This window comes from Myotis davidii, unplaced genomic scaffold, assembly GCF_000327345.1.
Source record: "Myotis davidii unplaced genomic scaffold, ASM32734v1 scaffold259, whole genome shotgun sequence".
Taxonomy (NCBI): Eukaryota; Metazoa; Chordata; class Mammalia; order Chiroptera; family Vespertilionidae; genus Myotis; species Myotis davidii.
This window is the reverse complement of record NW_006292687.1, coordinates 162,585-184,498: the sequence shown is the minus strand read 5'-3', so window position 1 is coordinate 184,498 and position 21,914 is coordinate 162,585. Positions and strand designations below refer to the sequence as shown.

General features: G+C 44.9%; 1 protein-coding gene across 4 annotated transcripts in view; it reads left to right on the top strand.

Moving 5' to 3' along the window:
• SLC14A2 (solute carrier family 14 (urea transporter), member 2) overlaps positions 1–21,914 on the top strand; it is a 159,044-nt gene that overhangs the window by 124,199 nt on the left and 12,931 nt on the right. For 2 of the 4 annotated variants that reach the window (XM_006766103.2, XM_015565546.1), the window contains exons 6-10: positions 1,644–1,836; positions 4,481–4,628; positions 5,635–5,769; positions 7,382–7,431; positions 7,956–8,130. In XM_006766103.2, coding sequence (XP_006766166.1) covers positions 1,644–1,836; positions 4,481–4,628; positions 5,635–5,769; positions 7,382–7,431; positions 7,956–8,130 — 701 coding nt within the window. Of the gene's footprint in view, positions 1–1,643; positions 1,837–4,480; positions 4,629–5,634; positions 5,770–7,381; positions 7,432–7,955; positions 8,131–16,265; positions 17,042–21,914 lie in introns of those variants that run through there. The other 2 variants (XM_006766104.2, XM_006766105.2) reach the window with 2 other exon arrangements.

Sequence of the window (21,914 nt, the reverse complement as noted above, 5' to 3'; positions counted from 1 at the left end):
GGAAGAGAGAGAGAGAGAGAGAGAGAGAGAGAGAGAGAGAAAGAGAGAGAGAGAGAAAGAGAGAGAGAATCTTCTAATATTTAGAAATTGGCAAAAGAGAGGAAGAACAACTGACAGAGAGTTGTGAAGGAGCGGCTGGAGAAGCAGGAAGAAAACTGAGGATGTGCAGTGTCATGGCAACCCAGACAGAGAATGTTTCAGTCTAGTCAGAGGGTCCAGCAATCAAATGCAGGGAGCAGGGGATGACTATGAATTTGACAAGATAGACATCACTGGTGAGCTGAATGAGAATCATCTTCATGGGGAGAACTCTGATTAGAGTGGGTTTAGGAAAGCACTGGAGGAGAAAGATTGGGGTAGCAAAGATAGATAATACTCCTGAGGTGTATTGCTGTAAAAGGAAAGAGAAATGGGGCAATAACTGAGCAGACATTAGATTAAAGGGGGAGGGCTTTTAAGGTAGAAGATACTAGAATATGTTTGTGCACTTATGAGGAACTAGAATATGTTTATGTATTTATGAGGATAATCCAGAGAAAAAGGAGAGAATCACAGGAGGGAAATCCTTGAGATAGATTGGTTCCCTAGGTACAGGGAAAAGAATTTGTCTGATAAGGAACAGGAACACATCCATCATGTGAAATAGGCAATGAGGAGAGCATGTGGACACAGGGAAGTTGAATGTGGATCTTTTGGTGGGGAAATGAAGCATTTCTCATCTTGTCATTTCTATTTTCTTAATGAAGTAAAGCAGGGTGGTTAACTGGAACTAAAGGAAAGCAGACGTGAAAGTTGAGGAGAAAAGAGGAGATGTGAAATACTTGTCTCAGCAAGTTGGAGAATTAATTGGTTAGGGATGTGAACAGGGTTTTCAGGCAGTCTTAAATGCCCATTTGGGCTTCACAGTCATTAATTAAAAGTAGACCACTCAGCGGGATCCTATGATTTCATGTTTTGTCCTGAGCTCGCTGAGTGTGGAAGACGTAGGGTGTTAGATGTCCAGGGTATCCGGTCCCTTCAGAGGAAACAAAGCTAAAGAAGATTAATTACCTAATGTTGCTCACTCAGCCTGTAGTTAGCATTTGCACTCAGCTCTTTCTCCAAAAATCTGTGTTCTTTCCAAGGAAGAGGCCAAGAAGAAAGGAAACACAAACAACTCAAGGTGTCATTTTCACATGGTGGTTCCCAGAGTAATTCAAAGTATTTTAACTGAATCCAATCCTGTGTGCTATCTATATGCCATGGCAGCTCCTCCCAGAGGCCAGACTCCTAAAACATTATCACAGCTTAGCATAGTAGCCATTGCACATCTAGATGAGCCAAAGACAATACATGATATTTTGTAAGAATTACATTTTGGTTCACTTTATTGGTTTAACTAACAAAGAAATGTTTATTTTATAAAGTTTTCTATTCAAGACAGTTTTATATTATTTTTAAATTTTGTTTCTCAAAGGTGCGGCCTTAAATTGAGCACCCTGTCCCCAATCACAGGTCAATGGACTTCTTGAGTCTCAAGAGAGCCAGGAAGAACTGTATCAGGGAGAGGGGACAGTAAATGGCACAGTGGTTGGAGCTGAAGAGATGGTGTAGCTCTAGGAATGACTACAGTGATATTAACCCTTTGCTTCTTCCATCATCAGCCCAGTTCTTTCTAGTGCCTTGAACTCCATCTTCAGCAAATGGGACCTCCCAGTTTTTACACTGCCCTTCAACATTGCGGTGACCCTATACCTGGCAGCCACAGGCCACTACAACCTCTTCTTCCCCACAACACTAGTGGAGCCCGTGTCTTCGGTGCCCAACATCACCTGGACGGAGATCCAAGTGCCCTTGGTAAGTTACCCTGTGGCAGATGAGTTTGGACCCCCTGATCCCACTGCAGACCTTCTCTCTAACTGATTCGGGCATTCCCCAGGCTCTCCGCTGCTCTACATGCCCCTCCCTCACATGACGGGTCTGGTGGAGAAGAGGACAGGAAAGGGTCACTGCCACCTTCACATGTCTGTCAACAAATCTTCATTGAAGCCCGAGCTGGTTTGGCTCAGTAGATAGAGAGTCAGCCCGCAGACTGAAGGTTCCCAGGTTCATTTCAATTCCAGTCAAGAGCATGTACCTCAGTTGCAGGTTCAATCCCCAGCCCTGGTCAGAGAACCTCCTTCTCCTTCTCCTTCTCCTTCTCCTTCTCCTTCTCCTTCTCCTTCTCCTTCTCCTTCTTCCCTTCCATTCTCTCTAAAAATCAATGGAAAATCCTCAGGTGAGGATTAACAAAGCAAAAAAAAAAAATTATTGAAGACCCAATCCATGCCCTATCCATGAGGCATGGTCCAAGTGATAGCTGCAGTGATGTGTGGTATTGCCAGAGAGAAAGGCCCCACCCATCTGTATTGTGTGACTGTACAGTTCATCACTGAGGGGCCAGGGTGGAAAGAGCCACAAAGAAGAGATGGCTCTTGTTCACCTTCCAAATAAACAGTTAGAAAGTGGTAGAACCCAAATCCACGTACCCTGAAACCCAAACACACTCTCTGAGCTCCCCACCCCACCACCACTCTGACAACAGGCTTCTCTTCTACCATCCAGAGCTGATTTGAAGACTCAATGCCATTTCCCTCGTTCTCTTTAAAACAATGAGGGGAGTGACTTCCTTTTTGTTGAACAGGCATGTTGTTGTTATGTGAGGATTATCCAGAGTATGAGGAGCCTGGAGCTCAGTAAATTTCCACCACACACCTGACTTCCCCTCACACCAGGGTGTCAGCTATGGCCTGAAAAGCAGCGGGGAGGGGAGGCAGGCCTCCTGGGACTATAGTTCACCAAGTCCCTGTAGAAGGAATCTTCATTCTAAATCCAGGCTTCTTTCCAAGTCAGCTTGTTTCCTCATTCCTCTCATTCTTGGCTGCTTGGGCTTAAAATCTGTGTTCCCAGATGGAAGGTGGGAGCCCAATTCCCCTCAGCATTCCTCAGACTTCAGGAAGTTGTGGAATATTTATTGAGTAGCTTTCCAGCCTGTCCCCCCCACTAAAGCTGAGGTTCCTGGACTGGTACAAAGTGTTTCAAGTTCCTTTAAATAACACAGGGCCCCACCCTGTCATTCCTTGCACAAGTCTGTAGAGTCTAGCCCAGACAGTGCCTGGTTATTAAAAGGCCACCTCCTCAGAGACAAGGGTGGACAACTCCTAAAAGCTCTGGGAGACTACTCAAGCAAAAAAAAAAATCAGACTAACTGCAGAATCCAATCAAGTTGTGAAAAAAGTACAAAATTTCACCAGTGGGAGAAAGACAATGAACTCCCAACATCTACAATAGATTGTCAATAACTAACCCATTGGTCCCCAAACTCTGTTTCACATCTAAATCCCCTGAGGCGCAGTCATGCTCCATACCAGTTAAATCAGGAAGTCTGGGAGGAGCCAGGCATCAACATTGTTTGTAAAGATATGTAAGTGGTTCCTGTGTACCCGAAGTTTAAAAACCACCGAGCTATTCAATACATGTTATTAAGCACCTATTAAGCACCCTGCCACAAGGGAGCCCTGTCCTCAAAAAGGTGATATGATCTAGTAATGGAAAAAAAGAGTTTGCAGGATTTTAAAGCTGAAAGATCATCTGCTGGGCCATCCTCCTCATTAGAGAGGAGGGCACCAGAGCCTAGAATGAGGAGGTGATATGCCCATGGTCACACAGCCTTGTACAGAGCCCCCCTGAAAGCTGTAGCCCTCAAGCCCCAGGCCAGGGCTCTCCCTGCCCTGCCGATCTCCTTCCCTTCCTTTTTGCCCTCAAAGGACAGCCAGAATGTGGGTGATTCAGTTTGAGCGGGAAAAGGCCATCTGACATCACTGCCAGTTAATCATCTTCAATTCCAACATCACCAAATGACGCTCAGCTCAGGGGCGGCTGGGCTTTGTGCTGTTCTCCAGACGTTCTTCACATTACTTTCTGCAATGCTGAGTGCTCCTCCTTCCCAGGGCCTCCTAGTCCCCAGGCTAACACTGAATGTGCAGCAGCCACCAAGAGACTAGGGGTCAAGCTCAGAGGCTGTAGCTTGGGCTTGGCCACCAATGTGCTAAGTGACCTTTGGACCATCATCCATCAAAATGGCCTTGAATGGTCCCAATATTCCTGGAGTTTTTCTAGGATTTCCTGTAGTTCCTGAAATCCCCAGTGGTAATCTAGAGAGGAGGTTCCCTCAAAGTAGAAGCCATGTGTCCCTCAGAAACACCCTGCCAGCCCCTGGGTTGGGGAGCCCTGCTTGGCTTTGCATGAGCAATGCTCAGATGCCTGCAAGGTGGTGGAATGAGGAGCTGTTTGTTCCAGGTCACACCCTCTCATCTTCTGTCACACACTAGAGGGCACAGCCATACTCCCGTTCAGCCCCATTACCCACCCACCCCCCAGATATGGCTCAGTCCTGGCCCCGAGTCTGGTCTTTGCATGACCAGCCCACACTCCAGTGACCTGGATTCTGTTTACTTTGCAGCTGCTACAAGCCATCCCCGTCGGGGTTGGCCAGGTGTACGGCTGCGACAATCCCTGGACAGGTGGTGTGTTCCTGGTGGCTCTGTTCATCTGCTCGCCACTCATCTGCTTGCATGCAGCCATTGGCTCCATCGTGGGGATGCTAGCAGGTAGAACAGCACCCTTCTCTGCAGGGATCATTTTCTCACGGTCATTCTCACACACACACATAACAAATATTCTAGACTTGCTATCTTCACTGGAGTTCATAAACACTATCAGGTTACTTCTCCATTTCTTGACTCTCCAAAGGGAGCAGATTGCAGTAGCAGGACACATGGAGAGATGCAAGGAAAACGAAGACCAGTAGGCTTACAGACTGAGCCCCTAGGAGCTAAGGGGTAGAAGCAGAAGCTGATAGGCAGGGGCATAAGTGAGCCAACACTTTGAAATTTTGAGTAAGCTAAAAGAAAAAATATTCTCAAAAATTGTATTGCCACTTGAAAATGTAATTTAGTATGTGTACATATATGTATATGTGTGTACACACACCTATATATGTGTATGTGGACAACAGAGTCAGAAATTAGAGTTTGGGGCATTGGGAATAGGAACCTATTGACTCATTCCAATATTTTGCAAAAATGTCTTAGAAACAGAACTTTAAAAAAAGTTATCTGGAAAAATTTCAAACTTATCAAAAATAAAAGTAGCTCAAGAGGCGCCCATAATCTTTTACCCAGATTCACCGATTGTTCACATCTCACCCATTTTGCTGTATCACTTCTCCATCTCCATATGTCTATGTATGCACATTCATGCTTTTTCTCAACCATTTGAAGCAGAATGTCTTCAATTGAAATCTTTCTTGCTAAAAATGTAGCTTCTCTGGCCAAAGAGAGGGCTAGAGTCCCATGGCCTTGCCCTCTCCCCAACCCTGGAAGTAGCCATAGATCTGCGTCAAATCTTTGAAAACCAGCTTGGAAACCACTGCTCTCTTCCCATTGCTGGTTTCCAGAGACCAGACACTATCTGTAGAGGCTCCTTTGATGGGTAGCTATAGCAGGTGTCAGGGGGAACGGCTGGAATGAGGCCACCCTGGTCCCAGCACCAGCCACAAGATGCCTTTGTGCTGTGACCCAGAACCAACCAGAAACACCACACCTTATCCCACAGCCCTGACAGTGGCCACACCCTTTGAGATGATCTACATGGGCCTCTGGAGTTACAACTGCGTCCTCGCCTGCATTGCCATCGGGGGCATGTTCTACGCCCTCACCTGGCAGACCCACCTGCTGGCCCTTGTCTGTGGTGAGTATTTGGGAAAGCTGACAACCAAGTCACTCTGCTATTTCTCCCTCCCCGAAACCTACCTTTGGTGATGAAACCCATGGTGACCACTAATCAGAAGTGAGCAACAGTGATAGAAGGACCAGTGGCTTGGGTCTTTCATAGCTGGGCAACCTGAGATGCCTCCTCCGTCACATAGTGCATTCCTACTCTCAATAACTCTTCATTCAAAGACGATTTGTAGGGCACCACTAAGTTCCAGACCCCAGGCGAGGCATGGAAGACACAGTAGTGTCATGAGGACATGGTCTAGCAAAAGAGGATCCATTGCACAGTTATTAAGGTTGTGATGTCTAAAAAGATTGTTGGAACGATCTAATGAGATGGTGTACTTGGGAGCATTGAGATCTAAGAAAAATATAATATAGCTCTATGGAAGCTTGAATGTGTAATAATAAAGACAGAATGCTGTGTCCGAAGAGAAATTGAGCGCAATCATTATTTCTGCACCCACACCACACTCTGTGCCATATAAACATATGAACCCTCTTAATCCTCCCAAGATCACTACCAGGCATAGATTGTCAACCCATTTTACAGATGAAGAAATGAGACTCAGAGGGATTAATGAACCTAGAACTCAGCTATTAATGGCAGAAGCAGGATTCAAACCCCAGTCCCATCTTTCCATCAGCCTTTCTGCCCTGGTTTGCTTACATTCTCTGGAAACAGCAGGATTTTAATAAGCAAAACTAGAGACAGAGCAGAATAGCATCCAGGAGAGCTTTTCTTCTGTTTTCTCCCACTTCAGTGTGGAAATGCTAAATGACTTCCATGCCCCTTATATCCCTCTCAGCATAGCACAAGGGTGGGCATGAAGACAGTGACCTCAGTAAATATTTGTTAAATAAAAAGCACCAGGTATTTTTAGGGTCAGAAGGCCTTTGGCCTTCAAAAAAGTGGCAGGTTCCTGAGGCTAGAACCTTCTGGGGAGGCTTCAGAGGGAGGTTGAGGTTCATCTCAACACTTTCAGGGTGGGATCTGGACAGGCAGAGAGGGGAGAAGGTGTTCTGGAAAGAGAAACAGAGAGAACAAAGGGGCAGGGGCAGAAGGACCTTGTCCAGAGGCACTAGGGGTGTGGCAGCTCTCCCTAACTGTCCTGGGGGCTCACATCCTGTGATTGAACCCAGATAACTGGCTCCTAGGAATGAGCTCTGAGACCCAATAAGGTCTAACTCTGATGGGACTTGGTGAAGGTCCAATGGCATCATGGTTACTCAGAATCTCGAACAGGAGAGGCCTCATCTGGAGCTTATATAGTCTGACCACTCACCCCACAGACAGGTAATCATTCAGGCCTGTGCTCTACCATCTCAAAGTCAGTGTGGACAAGTAAAAGATGCTTAGTGACCCCTGACTCTATGCAAGGCCATCATGGAAATGGGAGGGGATAAAAGGATATGTAAGTTTTACCCTCTGCCTTCAGAGAATGCACAGTCTGGTGGGAGATGGGCCACATATCAAGATGTGGTATAGACACTGAAGCTGCTAGAGACAGGCTGAGATCCCTGCTCTTGAAGAAGGTTAGAGGTGGGCCCTGGGAGCTGACTCAGTGATCCTTGTTCCTCTGCAGCCCTGTTCTGTGCGTACATGGGAGCAGCCCTCTCCAACATAATGGCAGTGGTAAGTTCAGACTCTCCTGAACACTGTGCCCTTCCCTAGCCAGGGCTTCAGGATGTTTGGAGTCTTGAGGAAGAATCCTGAGTGGGTTATAGTAGCCAATACTCTGCACAATGCCTTTGTCAAGATTTATCTAGGGTTTGTCCTAAGAAGCACTGGCAACTGGGTACAGTTGCCTCTGAAGTGTGCATGGTGTGTGTGTGTGTGTGTGTGTGTGTGTGTGTGTGTGTGTGTGTGTGATGCAACCAACAGTGGAGAACAAGGATGCACAGATAGTACTTGTGTTTGGCTGAATGTTGGAGGCCATCATTTCTAGGCCAATTTTCAGCTCCATCATTAAGAGATTCTGGTTATGTCCAAAGGTGACAACACCTCAAATTCATAGACCAACTCCTCTGTCCTTATGACTCCAGAAACAAATGCTGTCACTAGGAGAGGTGTCCCAATCTCAACCCCTACCACATCCTTCTCCCCCAGGGTCTCTGGAGTCTAGGAACATTTTCAGACACCAGTGCTTTTGCTTCCAGGTTGGTGTACCACCAGGCACCTGGGCCTTCTGCCTCTCCACCCTCATCTTCATGCTCCTGACAACCAACAACCCCGCCATCTACAAGCTGCCCCTCAGCAAGGTCACCTACCCAGAGGCCAACCGCATCTATTATCTGACCTTGAAAAACACTGAAGAAGAGAAGTCCCCCAGCGGTGACTAGCCAAGTTTTAGGCAGAAATGCTCTTTGCCTGAACCTTATTCTGCTCCCTGTGGTCTTGGTTCTGGGTCAATCAGCTACAGCACCTCTTTCTTTGCCTCTCCTTGCACCTGTGCGGAACCTAACACCAGCAACTCTCTTTTCTGATGCTGGTTTCCTCTCTCTCTGACCAAATTTCCATAGCTATCCATCATGTGACATTAGAGGAAGTTGGTAACAAGCTTACTGGAGTTAGAAGCAAGGCATGTGTTTTCAAAGTCATCGACTTAAAACAAGAACATTATTTGTTTGTATTTAGTATTTGGGGAAGGTGATTAAGAGGTAATCTTGTTGGCATGTTTAACTGAATAATAGATGCTGTAAAATTGATCTTAATGAGTGGTGCCTAGGCAGACACAGAGTGAGTGAAAATTCAGGGGACACATGCAAAGAATTGAAGGCACCAGTACACAGAGTTACTGGCTGATGGGCACATACAGCTTTGCATAAAACCTTACACTGATAACGTTTTAAAATTTAAATAGGGACAACTAGGGCACTGGAAGTGTCTAAATAGGGAGTCTCGAACATTTAATGGTCGGAGTAAAGGGCAAGGTGATATTCCATAGTAGGAAGGTATTAATTAATTAGAATCCTACATGTGACTTTTATTATAAAGGGTAAGTGTTTCTCAGTGGAACTCAACCCAGCAACATTTGGGCAGAAATTTCAGTTGAGGAGAATACCTGAGCTCATTTGTGAATAGCTGGGGAAGTTTATTCCATTTTCTTATTTGCTTATGGGTATTGGAGGCTCTTTGAGATCTGATATTTCAATGGTTAACCTTGACTTTGCATAAACAAACAATTATTCATGAATTTTATAATTTGCCTTTCCAATTAATACAGTAACTAGCTTGCATTTAGTATTTAGTTGTATATAGATCAGGAGCTGACAAACTTTTTCTGGGAAGGGTCAAATATTTTTGGCTCTGGAGGCCATAGTCTCTTTTGCAAATACTCAACTTTATTGTTGTAGTGAAAAATAGCCTGGGATGGTATATAAGTGAATGGGAGTAGTTGAGTTCAAATAAGACTCTATCAAACAGACAGCAAGCTTGATGTGGCCTCCGAGCAGTAGTATGTCAGTGCCTGCTACACAGTCAACATAACAATGGTCAGGCGTGGATGGGCAGTCAGCAGGCCCAAAAGACACCACCAGGTTCTATACCACAGACATGTACCTGCCGGGTGATAGTGTGAAAATTCTTAGGAAGTGGAGGGAACACCAGAAAGTGAGATTAGTATGACCAGACTCAGGAAGATGCACCCTGATGCCCTCAGAGAATGACAGACCCAGTGATGTGTACCAGCGGGTGCAGATTTAACTGTCCCTCCTTCCACACAGATGTCCGGGAACCACTCCTAAGGCTCACCGTCCTCCACTTTCACACAGCCTATTATACACTGTGACCAAGATGGCCAGATATTTACGGAGAAATAGAAAAACAAATTGTCTGCTAGTTTGAGCAGAAGTAAAAACCCCAGGCCTCTGAGAAGTCTGCCCCGTGCAGATCACACTGTCTATAGGCCACGGACAGATGCCCAGATGTCCTCCGAAGTAGCCCAAATAGTCTCAAGGGACAGGAGAGCTCCCTGGAGTGACCTTGCCCCACCTTCACCAGCACTTCCCCATCTCACTGACACCCTGAATGAGTAGAGTCAGGAGACCTAAACTTATACATTCTCACCACCAGCATGAGGTTGCAAGAGGGCAGGCCACTGATATTATCTACTATCACCCCGAATACCAACAGAGGCTTTTAGAAAGCTGAATATAAGTATTTGTGGCTGAACATTAATAAGCAGTCATTAATGAGAGAAGGAATGTAAGTGTGGGACTGGGGAGATGGGGACTTTAGAGGAAACACTGTCTTAAAATCTCTTTTTTTATCACGCACACCCTTTCCCTGTCCCCTCCCCAAATCTTATCATCTCCTCTCCCTCTGGCTTCACCATTTCCCCCTCCCATTTTCATCTTCTCTGCTACATGGAAGAGTTTCATTGTCAGCGTGGAACAGCATTGCCTTGCTGTATTTTTAAATCATGTATCTCAAATCATCTTTCCAATCACTTTTATGGTAATTGATATAGTCAAGTTTTCTACTTCTTCTTGGTCAAACTTGAGAATTTGTTTGCTGGGAAATAATCTATTTTCTTTAGTTTTAAATTTTTGATGCCATAGAGTTACTCATAATGTTTTCACAATAATTCAATCTCTTGTGTATCTGTGGCTTTGTCTCCTTTGTAATTTCTAATCTTGTGTGATTTTGCTCTCTCTTTTCCTTAATCAGGTTTGTGAGAGATTCATCCATTTTATTGGCTTTGACAAGGAAGCAGTTTGTAATTAATTTGTTATTTCTACTTGTTGCGGTTTGTTCTTTATTTTATTAACTTTTTTTCCTGTTTTCTCGTGTTTTGTTTAAATGTTCTTTTTTTAAAAATTGATGTAAAGTTTCTTCATTTTAGATCTTTTTCCTTTAATGACAAAGGAATTTAAGGCTATTAATTCTCCCCTGTGTACACCTTTAGCTGTGTACTGTAGGTTTTGAAATAAAGTATTCTACTTTTATCAGTTTTTAAATAGTTTGTAATTTTAGTTTTGATTTCCCTTTGATCCAAGGATTATTTAAGAATGTGTTTTTTAATTTCCAGCACTTAGGAACTTTTTGATACTTTTAAACTTTCTATACCTAGTTTTATTGGATTAAGACAGAGAATATGGCCTGTGAAATCTCTATTTTAAAATTTTATGAAATTTTCTTTGTAGCCAATTACTTGATTGATTTTGGACATATAAAATGCAAATTTTTATTTAAAAGAAAGACATTAAATTGATTTATTAATTGCATCATTCAATTATTCTATGTGCTTATTTTTTGTTCATGGGATCTTAATTATGAAATGGGTTATTAAAATTCAACTATAGCCATAGCTGGTTTGGCTCAGTGGATAGAGCGTCGGCCTGTGGACTGAAAGGTCCCAGGTTTGATTCCGGTCAGGGACATGTGCCTTGGTTGCAGGCACATCCCCAGTGGGGAGTGTGCAGGAGGCAGCTGATAGATGTTTCTCTCTCATTGATGTTTCTAACTCTCTGTCCCTCTCCCTTCCTCTCTGTGAAAAACCAATGAAATATATTTTTGAAAAATTCAACTATAAATGTATAGCTTAATAAACTCTTTTGTATTTGTAAAACCTTTGCCTCATATATGTAGCAGCTATGTTGTTTGATGCCTATTGACTATCATTAATTCTTCATAGATTTTATCTTTTACTATTACAACTGCTCATTTTATGTTCATTAGTGCTTTTAACCTCATATCAGCTTATTAATGTTGCCATACCTACTTTCTGATATTTTCTTATACCTTTGTTTTAACCATTATTATTTTCTTTTAACTGTAAATCTTAAAAATAACAATGTTTTATATTTAACCTAATCTAAGTGTTTCTGTAATTTAGTAGGATAATTGAACCCCTTCATATTTATTGTAACAATCAATATGCTTCTTTTATTTATTCCACTTTGTTTTTACTATTTACTTTTTGTTTTCTGAACTTTTCTCCTTTTGCACATTCGATTATGTTACTATCTTTTTCTTTCTTTCCTTTGTTCATTTGGAAGCTCTGCTATATTTCTTCCATTCCACTAGTAGTCACTGTTTCTTTCCCAATGCTCATAAGCAAAACTGTATTTCTCTGTTGTTATATAAACGCAAGACACCAAATAGTTTACCCACACAAGCTACCCCATTTTGCCAATGCTCCTTGCTCACCCTGTGGAATGAAAACCTTTATACTACTTTCACTCCTCCCCAAGGTCCTCATCCCTAACACACTTGCTTCTCCAATATTTTCCACCTCTAGATTTTGCCAAGATCATTATTTCTTTTTCCCCTTGCAATATTTCTCTTTTTTTAAACAACCAAGCAAAAAAAAAAAAAAAAAAGGAATTCTATTGTTGTGGCTTTGTAGTTTACTATTTATATTGGGCATGTTACCTTTTATCACTGTGTTCTCTATTCATCACCTTCCCCTGTTTTGTGATCTTGGTTCTTATTCATTAATTACCTGTTTAGAAGTCCTTCTTTTTTGTTTTCTTCAAATAATGTGTGACAGAATACAGGTGACACATTCTCTAACTGTTTGCATGTCCACAATTTCTTTCTCCTGCTAAGTGAATGGCATTTCAGCTGGGGTGTCTGGGCTATCACCTTTCCCCTCAGTTGTCTAGAGGTGTTGTGTCTTCATTTTCTGGCTGCCAAGTGTTACAAATAAGAAATCTAATATCAATATCATCCTTTCATTTTATAAACAACCTGCTCTTTCTTTCTAGAAGCTTGTAAGGTTTTCTCCTTATCTTTGGAGTTCAGGGATTTTATGAAGTTAAGCCTAAGTCTTTTCCCATAAACACTGCCTTTCAAGCTGCAAACTCAACTCTTTCTTCAGCTAACGTTTGTCTGGTTAGTGCTTTTCCTCTCTCTCTTCCTTTTTCTATTTCTGGAATGCCTATTATTCATTTGTCAGTTCTCCTTGGTCTCTGCTCCAAGTTGCTCTTCTCCTTCGCAATGTTTACCATTTGTGTTTTTGCTCTGCTTTGAGATATTTCTTCCACCTGATCTTCTAGACCACTGACTCAGATCCCAACAGTAGCCTGTCTTTTCTTCAATTCAACAGATAAGTTGAATATTTTAGTTCAAAAATCATGTTTTTCATTTCACAGTATCTTTGGGATGGGAGTCACAATTGAATCTCCACGTATGTTTCTATTATTTTGTTGTTGTCTATCTCCTTTTGCTCAGTAAATCAGATACAGCTTCTGGTAACTCATGGCCCCAAATGTCTGTCGTTCCCCTTATTCCCTGACTAATGGGCGCCTGTATTGGTAGCTCAAGAACACTTGCCAACTTGCATGAGCCAAGGCCCTAGAAACTCTGCCTTGTGGCCGGACTTCATTCACTCATTCACCCAGGTGACAGTGTATGAGGAACTATTAATATGTTACTCAGGCCCCCACTTGACAACAAACCAGGAAAGACTCAGACCAGTTCCTGCCTTCAAGGAATTCATTTTATGGGGATTTGCCTGGCCAGGTGAGTAGTCTCACCTGAGGTGAAGATGTAGATCACATCACAGATTGCCTGAGCCACATAAGTTAACAGCACCAGTTTCATTATTTTGAGTGAATCATCTGTTGGGTTGGTATCCTATTCAGAAAAAGTATCGAGGAGGATTTTAAGGGTCCCGGAAATTTTCTGTGCCTGTTCTCCTGTCTTCTATCTTGCCATTACCTGTGCCCAAACATTCCCAGCCATCCTTTATATTTGAACCTGTTAAAATATAAACAGTTCTGGGAAGATAGCACAGTAAGCATGATCAGTCATTTGCATCTTAGGTTGAAGGAATGATTTCTGGGAATAGGTTGAATGAAAAAGGAAGGGAGGGTACAAAGGAAAAAATGGGTAGCACATTTTAAGAGAGTCTTTGGCAAGGAAGGGTCTGCTGAGTGACTAAGGTCTGAAGCCCCCTTGGCTCATCAGGAATGCTAGTGAAGGTGCTGTATTTGGTTTAGAGAAAAGAAGAAATGACTGGGTCTATAGTATGAGGTAACACATGTGGTAACTCAAAGTTACTTTGGAGCATGGAACAAGGCCCACTAGGAGGGAATGATAAGCAGGCAGACTTTGAATCAGTGGAGAGGGGTGCTTTTTAACACTGGAAGTTGTCCTGTGAAACCCTGAGTTCCCTGCTCTGGCAGTCCAGGCCAGGACCGAGAGGCCTGTTGGGGATGCTTGCTTTGGTGGGGGTAGACCAGATAACCACTGTAGACTTTCTCTTCCAAGTTTCAGTGATTCCATGGCCCTGGGTGACTACAGAGGAATGAGGAAGAGATATTACTGAGGTGGCAAAAAGTTAAGAACATAGAGATGGAATGTACCCCAAATATACCATTGTTGCCTTTGCAGCTTGTCCTAGGGCTTAACTGGATAGCCATGGGGTCAGTTTACCAAAATGCTCACCATGGGTTTTTGTGTGGATTCAAAGTGAGGGACCAACATAACTCAGCTCTGCCTTGTCTTTCACCTTCTCCTCATCACTCTCCTCTCTCAGGTGGTTCTTCTGGTCAACCCTCTAATATCTGCCCATCAAGATACTCAATCTTCCTGGCCTGTATCTGTGGCTACATCAAACCCATGTGCTTCCATTTTTTGTGCTTCCTGTAAGAGTCTTTGCTTTCTTGGGTCATAAGGCTGCAAGGGCTTGGGGACAGCTACAGTATAAAACCAGTTAGGGGTTGGTAGTTTCAGGGTGACTATGATTTCTACTCAATAAACCTCAGTCTCATTTGGCAATTTTAAAGGCATTTGTGTGTATGTGTGTCTTAATATATTTTTAGTGACTTCTAAGAGGAAGGGAGAGGGAGAGCAAGATAGAAACATCAATTATGAGAATCATTGATCAGCTGCCTCCTGCATTCTCCCTGCTAGGGTTGAGCCCGAAACCCGGGCATGTGCCCTGACCAGGAATTGAACCGTGACCTTCTGGCTTATAGGTCGGTGCTCAACCACTGAGCCACACCAGCTGGGCATTTTTTTATGTGAGATTATTTTTAACTTGCCTGTCTTTTCCTGCCTCTTGCCATTCTGAGTAAATAGACAAATCCATAGGGAATCCTTCTGTCCTTCCAATGTCCCAAAGAGGGAAGTGAAGAGATTACCAGAAAAGTCCTCTTAAAGTATGTGAATCAATAATTAGGAGGCCCCAGCCCCTCCTACAGCTGCACAGGCTGCTGGAACAGATGAAGTAAAGGAAGTAGCTCTTTAGAGAACATTTAGCTCAGCTTGCATTTATTCCTCATAAACTCTGGCCTCTTCCTCTGGAAGAATCCAACTTCTCCAAGTTTAGACTCTGGTGGTCAATGCAGCCTCCTCCCTCTGAGATGTAGAAATATAGAGTTGAAGGGAGCCATGAGCATTGGAAACTTAGTTCTGAAGTGAATTCTGATTAACTGAGCCTCAGGGAAATAATCTGTAGGTACAGGCAGTTATCTTGGGGAGTTGTTGGTTAATTTTTTTTAGTTTTGAATTATTTCATATCCCAGAAGGAGGAACAAAAGTTGCCAAAACAAAATCCGAAAGCCCTCCTGTATATCATTACATTTGTGACACCCAATGAAAGACCACGGAAAGTTCTGGGCCATAGTACACCATTCTTCGATAGGACCTGTCAGAAACAAGGTTCCATCTTATTCTTCTGCTTTCCAGGAGGGCAGTTGGTTGCCCACCCTGTGTCTAGTATGTGTGACTGATACTCACTACACTTCCATTTGGCTCGTGGAGTGGCATGTGAACTCCCTGGATGGTTCTTCTGGAATAGACATTTCCTGTCTTTTCAAACTGGTTACATGTTGTGCATGGGTAGAATCCTCCTGTTGCTTCTGGTGCGGGTGCCTAGGGGGCTGGAGTGAGGGAACCACAAGAATTTCAAGAGATGCCAGTGCAAGAAGGCAAGGGATGGGCATCCAAGGCCGAACCAAGAGACCAGTAATCTGGGGAATAAGAAAAAGTGTCGTCAGCAGACAGCCATGGGCCCTGAACTTTCAACACCAAGGGAGGGCCCTCTCTGCAGGAAACAGGTCTGCAGTCAGCTCCCACCTGTCCCTGGAATGTGGGGCCTGCCAGGTTCCTCACCCCCACCCCACCCTCACCTTTGTTTGCTTTCCTCCTTTTGAAGGCCCTCTGTGATCAGATCAAGACCCCTCTTTGGCAGTTCCAAAACACCTGGCACAGTGGTTAGGGGGGTTTGACGTCAGTGTGGAGTTTGTCTACTCAGGTGTAGCTAATTTCTGCAGCGTGAGGTTCTGTTTCTGAGCTTGGGTAGGCCACCTCACACCCTGTCAGAGTCGGGGAAGGGGGAGAGGAGAAGGATACACAAGCCCAAGGGAGGGGAGGGTAATGCTTGACCTATCATACACAAAGCCAAACAAAACATGTTTTGATTGGGCCCCCTCCCCAAACCCCAGCCTTCTAGATCCCACAGCCTCATGGGACTTGGGAGGGCTGGCTTCCCTGATATATAGAGCTCGGCATCCATTCTGGAGGTGGGGGTTAGGTCATTCCCTTCTTGCTCTGAGAGGGTCCCATGGTGAGTCCCCAGGACACCAGTCAGTAGAAGGAGAAGGAGGGAAGGTCTGAAAATTTCCACAGAACCAGAAAGACAGCATCCAGTGTTGGGCTGTACATAAATTTCCATCAAGATGCTGTTGGCAACACTGTTCCCCAGCCTGTGGCCTGCCTGCATGGGGAATTGAGAGAGATTATTGAGGTTAGGAAGCAAATTGGCCCCCTGAGGAGACAACTCTTAGATGATTGCTTTAAAGGCAAATACTGGAGCGAGAATTCTAATGAGAGGAGTAACTGATGGTAACGCCTGAAGGAGGACATGAAAGCTACTGCTAGAGCATCCCCGTCCCCGGCTCTGCCCCTTTAAAGGAAACCTGCCTGATCAAACCAGGTCAGGGAACCATGGTAGCAGGAGCTGGGATTCCCTGGGGAGTTTAGAAAGTAATCCTTTGTCGGGAAGGCCAGAGAGAGTATTTGTCTTTTCTCTCCCTTGTCCTCCATGGTACCCTTCCTCAACTGGAAGGCATGTGCCAGGCATAGGGTTAGGAAATGCAAAGAGAATTTACAGAAAGTCAGCAAGAGGATGGGCTGGAGGGCTTCAGGAATTGAAGGGGTTTGGGTTTAGGGAGAAGTCCACCGCCTGGAGTTGAGGACCAGAGACGCCGCCCAATCAGAAAGAAGCTTCTTCCCAAACCTCAATGGTCTAGATTCCTCCAGCCTGTGCAGGACATCAAAAGGAGCCCAGGTAAGAGGTCCCAGGGGAGAGAAATGGACCAGGTAGACCCCCTAGGCAACAGGACCATCTGACTTTTCAGAGGCAGAGAAAGAAGAAAGGCTGGTCTTTTCTGTGTTCCTTTCTTTTGTTGGGCTCTGGTGTCTGGGGGAGGCCATGCTTGAGAAAGGAATCTTTACTAAGAATTCTAAAGTGAATTTAGATTCCAGAAGCTTCAAATTGGAAGAGCTCCTTTAAAAATAATAATTCAAACCCCTCACTTTGTAGATAAGGAAACCACAGCTTGTCCGGGGAACTGTCCAGATCATAAAAGAGCCTGGACACAGGTCCAGCTGTCCTAACTCCCAACCCTGAGCTCTTCTTGCTCACCTGGTGGTGGAACTAAGTGAACCCATCAGCCCTCGAATCCCCTTACTGCTATACCTGCCCACTGGGTGAGCCTCGTATTATTTGTCATCCTTTCCACAACTCTGTAACTCATGGTTCTGACAGGATGGACCCCAGGGAAGCACCATGTTGAGTTGAGCTGTGGGGTATTAATGGGGTGGATTTGAACACCTTCCTCCTAAGAGTCATTACCTACTACTTCCAGGGCAATGGCACCTGGTCCAGGCATCTAAGCCGCTCTCCTCAGGTCCTGATGCCTTCCACAGGCATGCCTATAGAACGAGACCATCTCAGTATCCACAAATATCTTAATATCCCAGTTTAACAACCTGTTTTCTTAGTGGCTCTCTCTTACATAGCCATCTTAGGTTACCGTAGACATACTCTGAGTAGCTACAGAGAGTGGATATTTCTGGAAGACAGATAGCAGTGCCTTACGAAATGACATTCTAGGAAATTGAAGCTCTCTAATCAGAGAATGGACAACCTGTCAGGTATGTGATCTCCTCCAAAACTGGCACCAGAGGATATGAGCCTCGGTGCACTTGCTGAGCGAAGACTATCCTGTGAGGCTTGGAAGTGCCCATGGCCAGGTCTCTGCCTGCTGTCAACCCCCAGCCTTGACATACCCCTCCTCTCAAACTTGTGCAGCATCCACATCTTTCTTAAGGTTAGAGGGGGAAAATAAGTTTACTATCAAGTGCCAGTGCTGACTAATTGGTTGATTGTCAGTGTTGAGAAGAATTCTGAGGCTGTACTGAAATAGATAAAGAAAGTGCTTATGATCAAATAGCTGTGTTTGCCAAAGATAATGGGGAGCAGGGGTGCTAGAGAAGAGGATGTGAGGAGAGGGATGATGGAAATGTTGCTCCAAGGGAAGAAGCCAGTGTACAATGGCCCAAAACTTTCCCTGGGCTTTCATTGAGTGTCACAAATGTAATGATACACAGGTTGGCTTTTGTGTTCGTGTTGGGTGGTGGTGTTTGTTTGTTTCTCCTTCTGGGATATGAAGTAATTCATATTTTAAATTAAAAATGTTGCAAGTCCATTGATATCATTTGGGCAGGCTCCAGTCGTCTGGAAAACACCTGCAGTGCAGGAGTAAAGCATCAACACCAGGTCAAAACCTGGCTCCCCCGCTGACTGGCATGTGCCCTCAGGGGGCCACTTCTCTGTGGGCCTCAGTTTCCTTCTATCAATGCCCAGACTCACAGGTCACTTGATTGATAATTCCAAGTAGTTAATTGGATTGGAAAGGAATTATTAACTTTTCATGTGCATGGTAACTATCAATATAAACCTTCACTGTGGCCCTAGCTTCAAAGGATGTAGTCTAGAGTCTTATGCAATTGCAGTGAGAATCCAAAGAATGGAATGATCCACATGGCCAAGTAAGTCAAGGATGGCATCATGGAGGAAGTAGAGCATAAACCAGACCTTGAAGGGTCGATAGAAATTAGTCAAGAAGAGGAAGGAAATATACAGGGCCCACGATAAGGCCAGAGGACCAAGGCAGAGCGTGTGGGGAAAGGAAATGGAAGAGCTGGATGATGAAGATAGTCATATTGTGGGATATCTGGAAAGCCAGGCGGAGGCGCATGAGTGTCAGACTCTTGGCAATAGGGAGCTATGTAGATTATTGAGTAAGAGAGTGGCAATGACATGGTCTAGTAGTTGGAGCATAGAATGGATTGAAATGAGAGAGATCAAAGTGAGGGAGACTAACAGTTCTGAGGGTGGGCTCTGTTGAGAAGAGAGAGTTCTGAAGGGAGTTCACAGTCCATCTGGAGAAAGATCAAGTGTTACCCCAATCACAGATAGCCTGCTCTAACTGGTGTACTCTTTAACCTCATTTATGAAATCATCATAAGGTATCTTGAGGTTATAGATGGTACCAATTCGTTTATGCTTATTAATGTCTTCTCCATGGCATGAGCCAACAACAAAGCAAAAGCAAAGGCTGGGCAAGTCCATTGACCAACTAATGAACTGTGTGGGGGGGAGAGAAGGAGCTTAAAGCATTTACTCTGAGGATGAGGTCTTGCTTATCTCAGGATTACAGTGACTCATACCCTACCTCCTTAAAAAAATGGACTTCCAAATAATTTACCTCCAAGTGTTCCTGTGGACCTGACCTCCTGTACTCTGTCCACGTCCCTCACAACCCCCTTCCCAGTGCAGATTTGGTAGGAAGGCGCAGGAAGACTTGTGGGGTTGTCTTGAATCCCCCAAAAGCAAGGTTGAACTGGTAGGCCAAAAAGAAATCCCTCAGAGGAAGGAGGGTCTAGGAGCCTTGGACTGGAAGGTGAGGCAATAGCTGTGTGGACTCCAGCAAGTCACTCAGCTTCTCTGGGCTTCAGTTTCCCCACCTGTAAAATGGGAGGGCTGGAATGGATCATCTCAAAACCTTTCTAGTTCTAGCAATCAAGGCCTCTGCTAGTTTATAGAATGATCTTTGAAAATGTCAACTTCACAGAAAAAAAGATATCATCCCATTTACCACCCACGGACATCTCTCTCTCTCTCTCTCTCTCTCTCTCTCTCTCTCTCTCTCTCACACACACACACACACACACACACACACACACTGGCCCTGCAACACTCAATTTCTACATAGGGAAACATGCCCAACTTGTGACCAAAGTGTAACCATGTAGAATTGGATATAGAAAAAAAATCAGATCATATATAATGTGTCACTTCAAAAAGAGTCATGCTGGCATAGTAGGGAAGGGAAATCGCCTTTTGATGTATGAGTGTGTTCGCAAACAGTAGGCTGGAGGAATAGCAGACACAGGGAGCTGGGAAGGATGACAAATGGGTCCTTATGGTAGGTTCCAGATGCTCCATATGTTGAACATTGTAGGTAATATAAGGACAGCATCGATCCACCTGAGAAAGACAGCTTGTAGACAGTGGACTGGCTTTGACCCGTTTGAGTGAAAGGTTGACCTTCAGTAGGATCAACTACTCATTTTTTCTTCCTCTGAAAGATGTCATAGATGCTTTGAGATTGTTTGGTCCTCTCAAAGACATTGCATTGAGCTTCCACACTGTATTTGACAGTTCCTTTTACCCCTCAGTCCCTTTCACCCCTGCTACTTGAACAGCTGGCACTTTCTGTACCATAGAAGTCAGCAGGGGTGTGAGTCCTATTGGGCAAGACTCCAGAAAAAGTGCTTCCAAGCAGATAATTGTGGCTCATCACTGTTCTTTCCTCCTCGGAGTCAATGGGCAGAAAGCACCATTGGACTCTTGCCTATTCAAACATGGATGGCAGAAATCCTTGAGGGCAGGGACCATGCCCCTGAAATGGTCCTGAACGGCCCCAGTGTGAAGCTACATGCCCTGGGACACCTAAAAGGCTTGTTAGAGTGGAGAGGGCAGTAATTCTAACACCAGATGGCATGCCAAGGAGCCACTCGGCTGCTAAGGTCATCAAGGACAGAGCTTCCCAAACCATGTGCCGCAGCACACTCATAGCTGGCCCCGGAGATCATCCCCTGGCCCCCTAGTCAACCAGGTGGGACCTGGTGTGGCCACAGTCCCTGGCCCAGCTGTGTGGTCCCAAAAGGAGCAGTACTAGTAAGTTGCTCTCACCTTGGCCTTAAGTTTTTTCACAGCCTCAGGAAATTTGTTACTTTATCTCCCACCTTCTTCGTGGCGTCTGTTCCCACCTTTCATTCTCAACTCTTGGCCGGTCCATCTTGTGGGGCCGCTGCCCTCCCAGATGGTATGTAACCCGGCAGTCCGTTATCACCCCCTGAGACCCAGAACCAGCACCATGTCAGACCATACTTGGGGCCATCTCCAACTCATCCCAAACAAAGACAAGAATTGTTTTTAAAGGAAAGAGCGATGCCATTGGTTTTTGTCTTTTATGACTAGGACATCCGTTCTGGGAACTCATAATAATATGGGCCCCACAGAGCCCGGGCACGAAAGCTGAGCCTGGCCTTCTGCAGCCTCTAGGGAGTAGTGGATGTCAGGAGACCTGGGTGCAGTTCCTGGCTGTGCCCCGGTGAACCAGTGACCTGGGCAAGCTCATTTCTCTGGATCTAGAAGGTAGTATCTTGAAGCTCCAGGAAATTCTGAGTCTGTGATGCTGCAGGGTCAAGATATTGTTCTGCCCAGGGTGTGTCTGGGGTAGCTGACACTTAGCATGTGAGGACCAAGGAGCAATGGTCTGGGGTCAGGTCCAGGCATTTTTAAAGCACCCACGTATTCTGATGTGCAGCCAGCACTGAGGGGCACCCCAGATTGACTCCCCGCCTCAGATGGCAGCCAGGGCGCTGGCTGAAGGGTGGAAATAGGCAGTCAGCTAGGGCCCACCCCAAGGTCACCCAAGGTCCCGTTAAGTGAGTCAGGGAGGATTCCTCGTTGGGGAACTGAGAGCCTGGCACGTGGTCTTGAGACACTGGTAGGGGTCTGGGGTCTGGTTTCTGTGGGGAAGGAGTGGAAGTATTCATGGGAGAAGTAGAGAAGCTGATGTTTCACA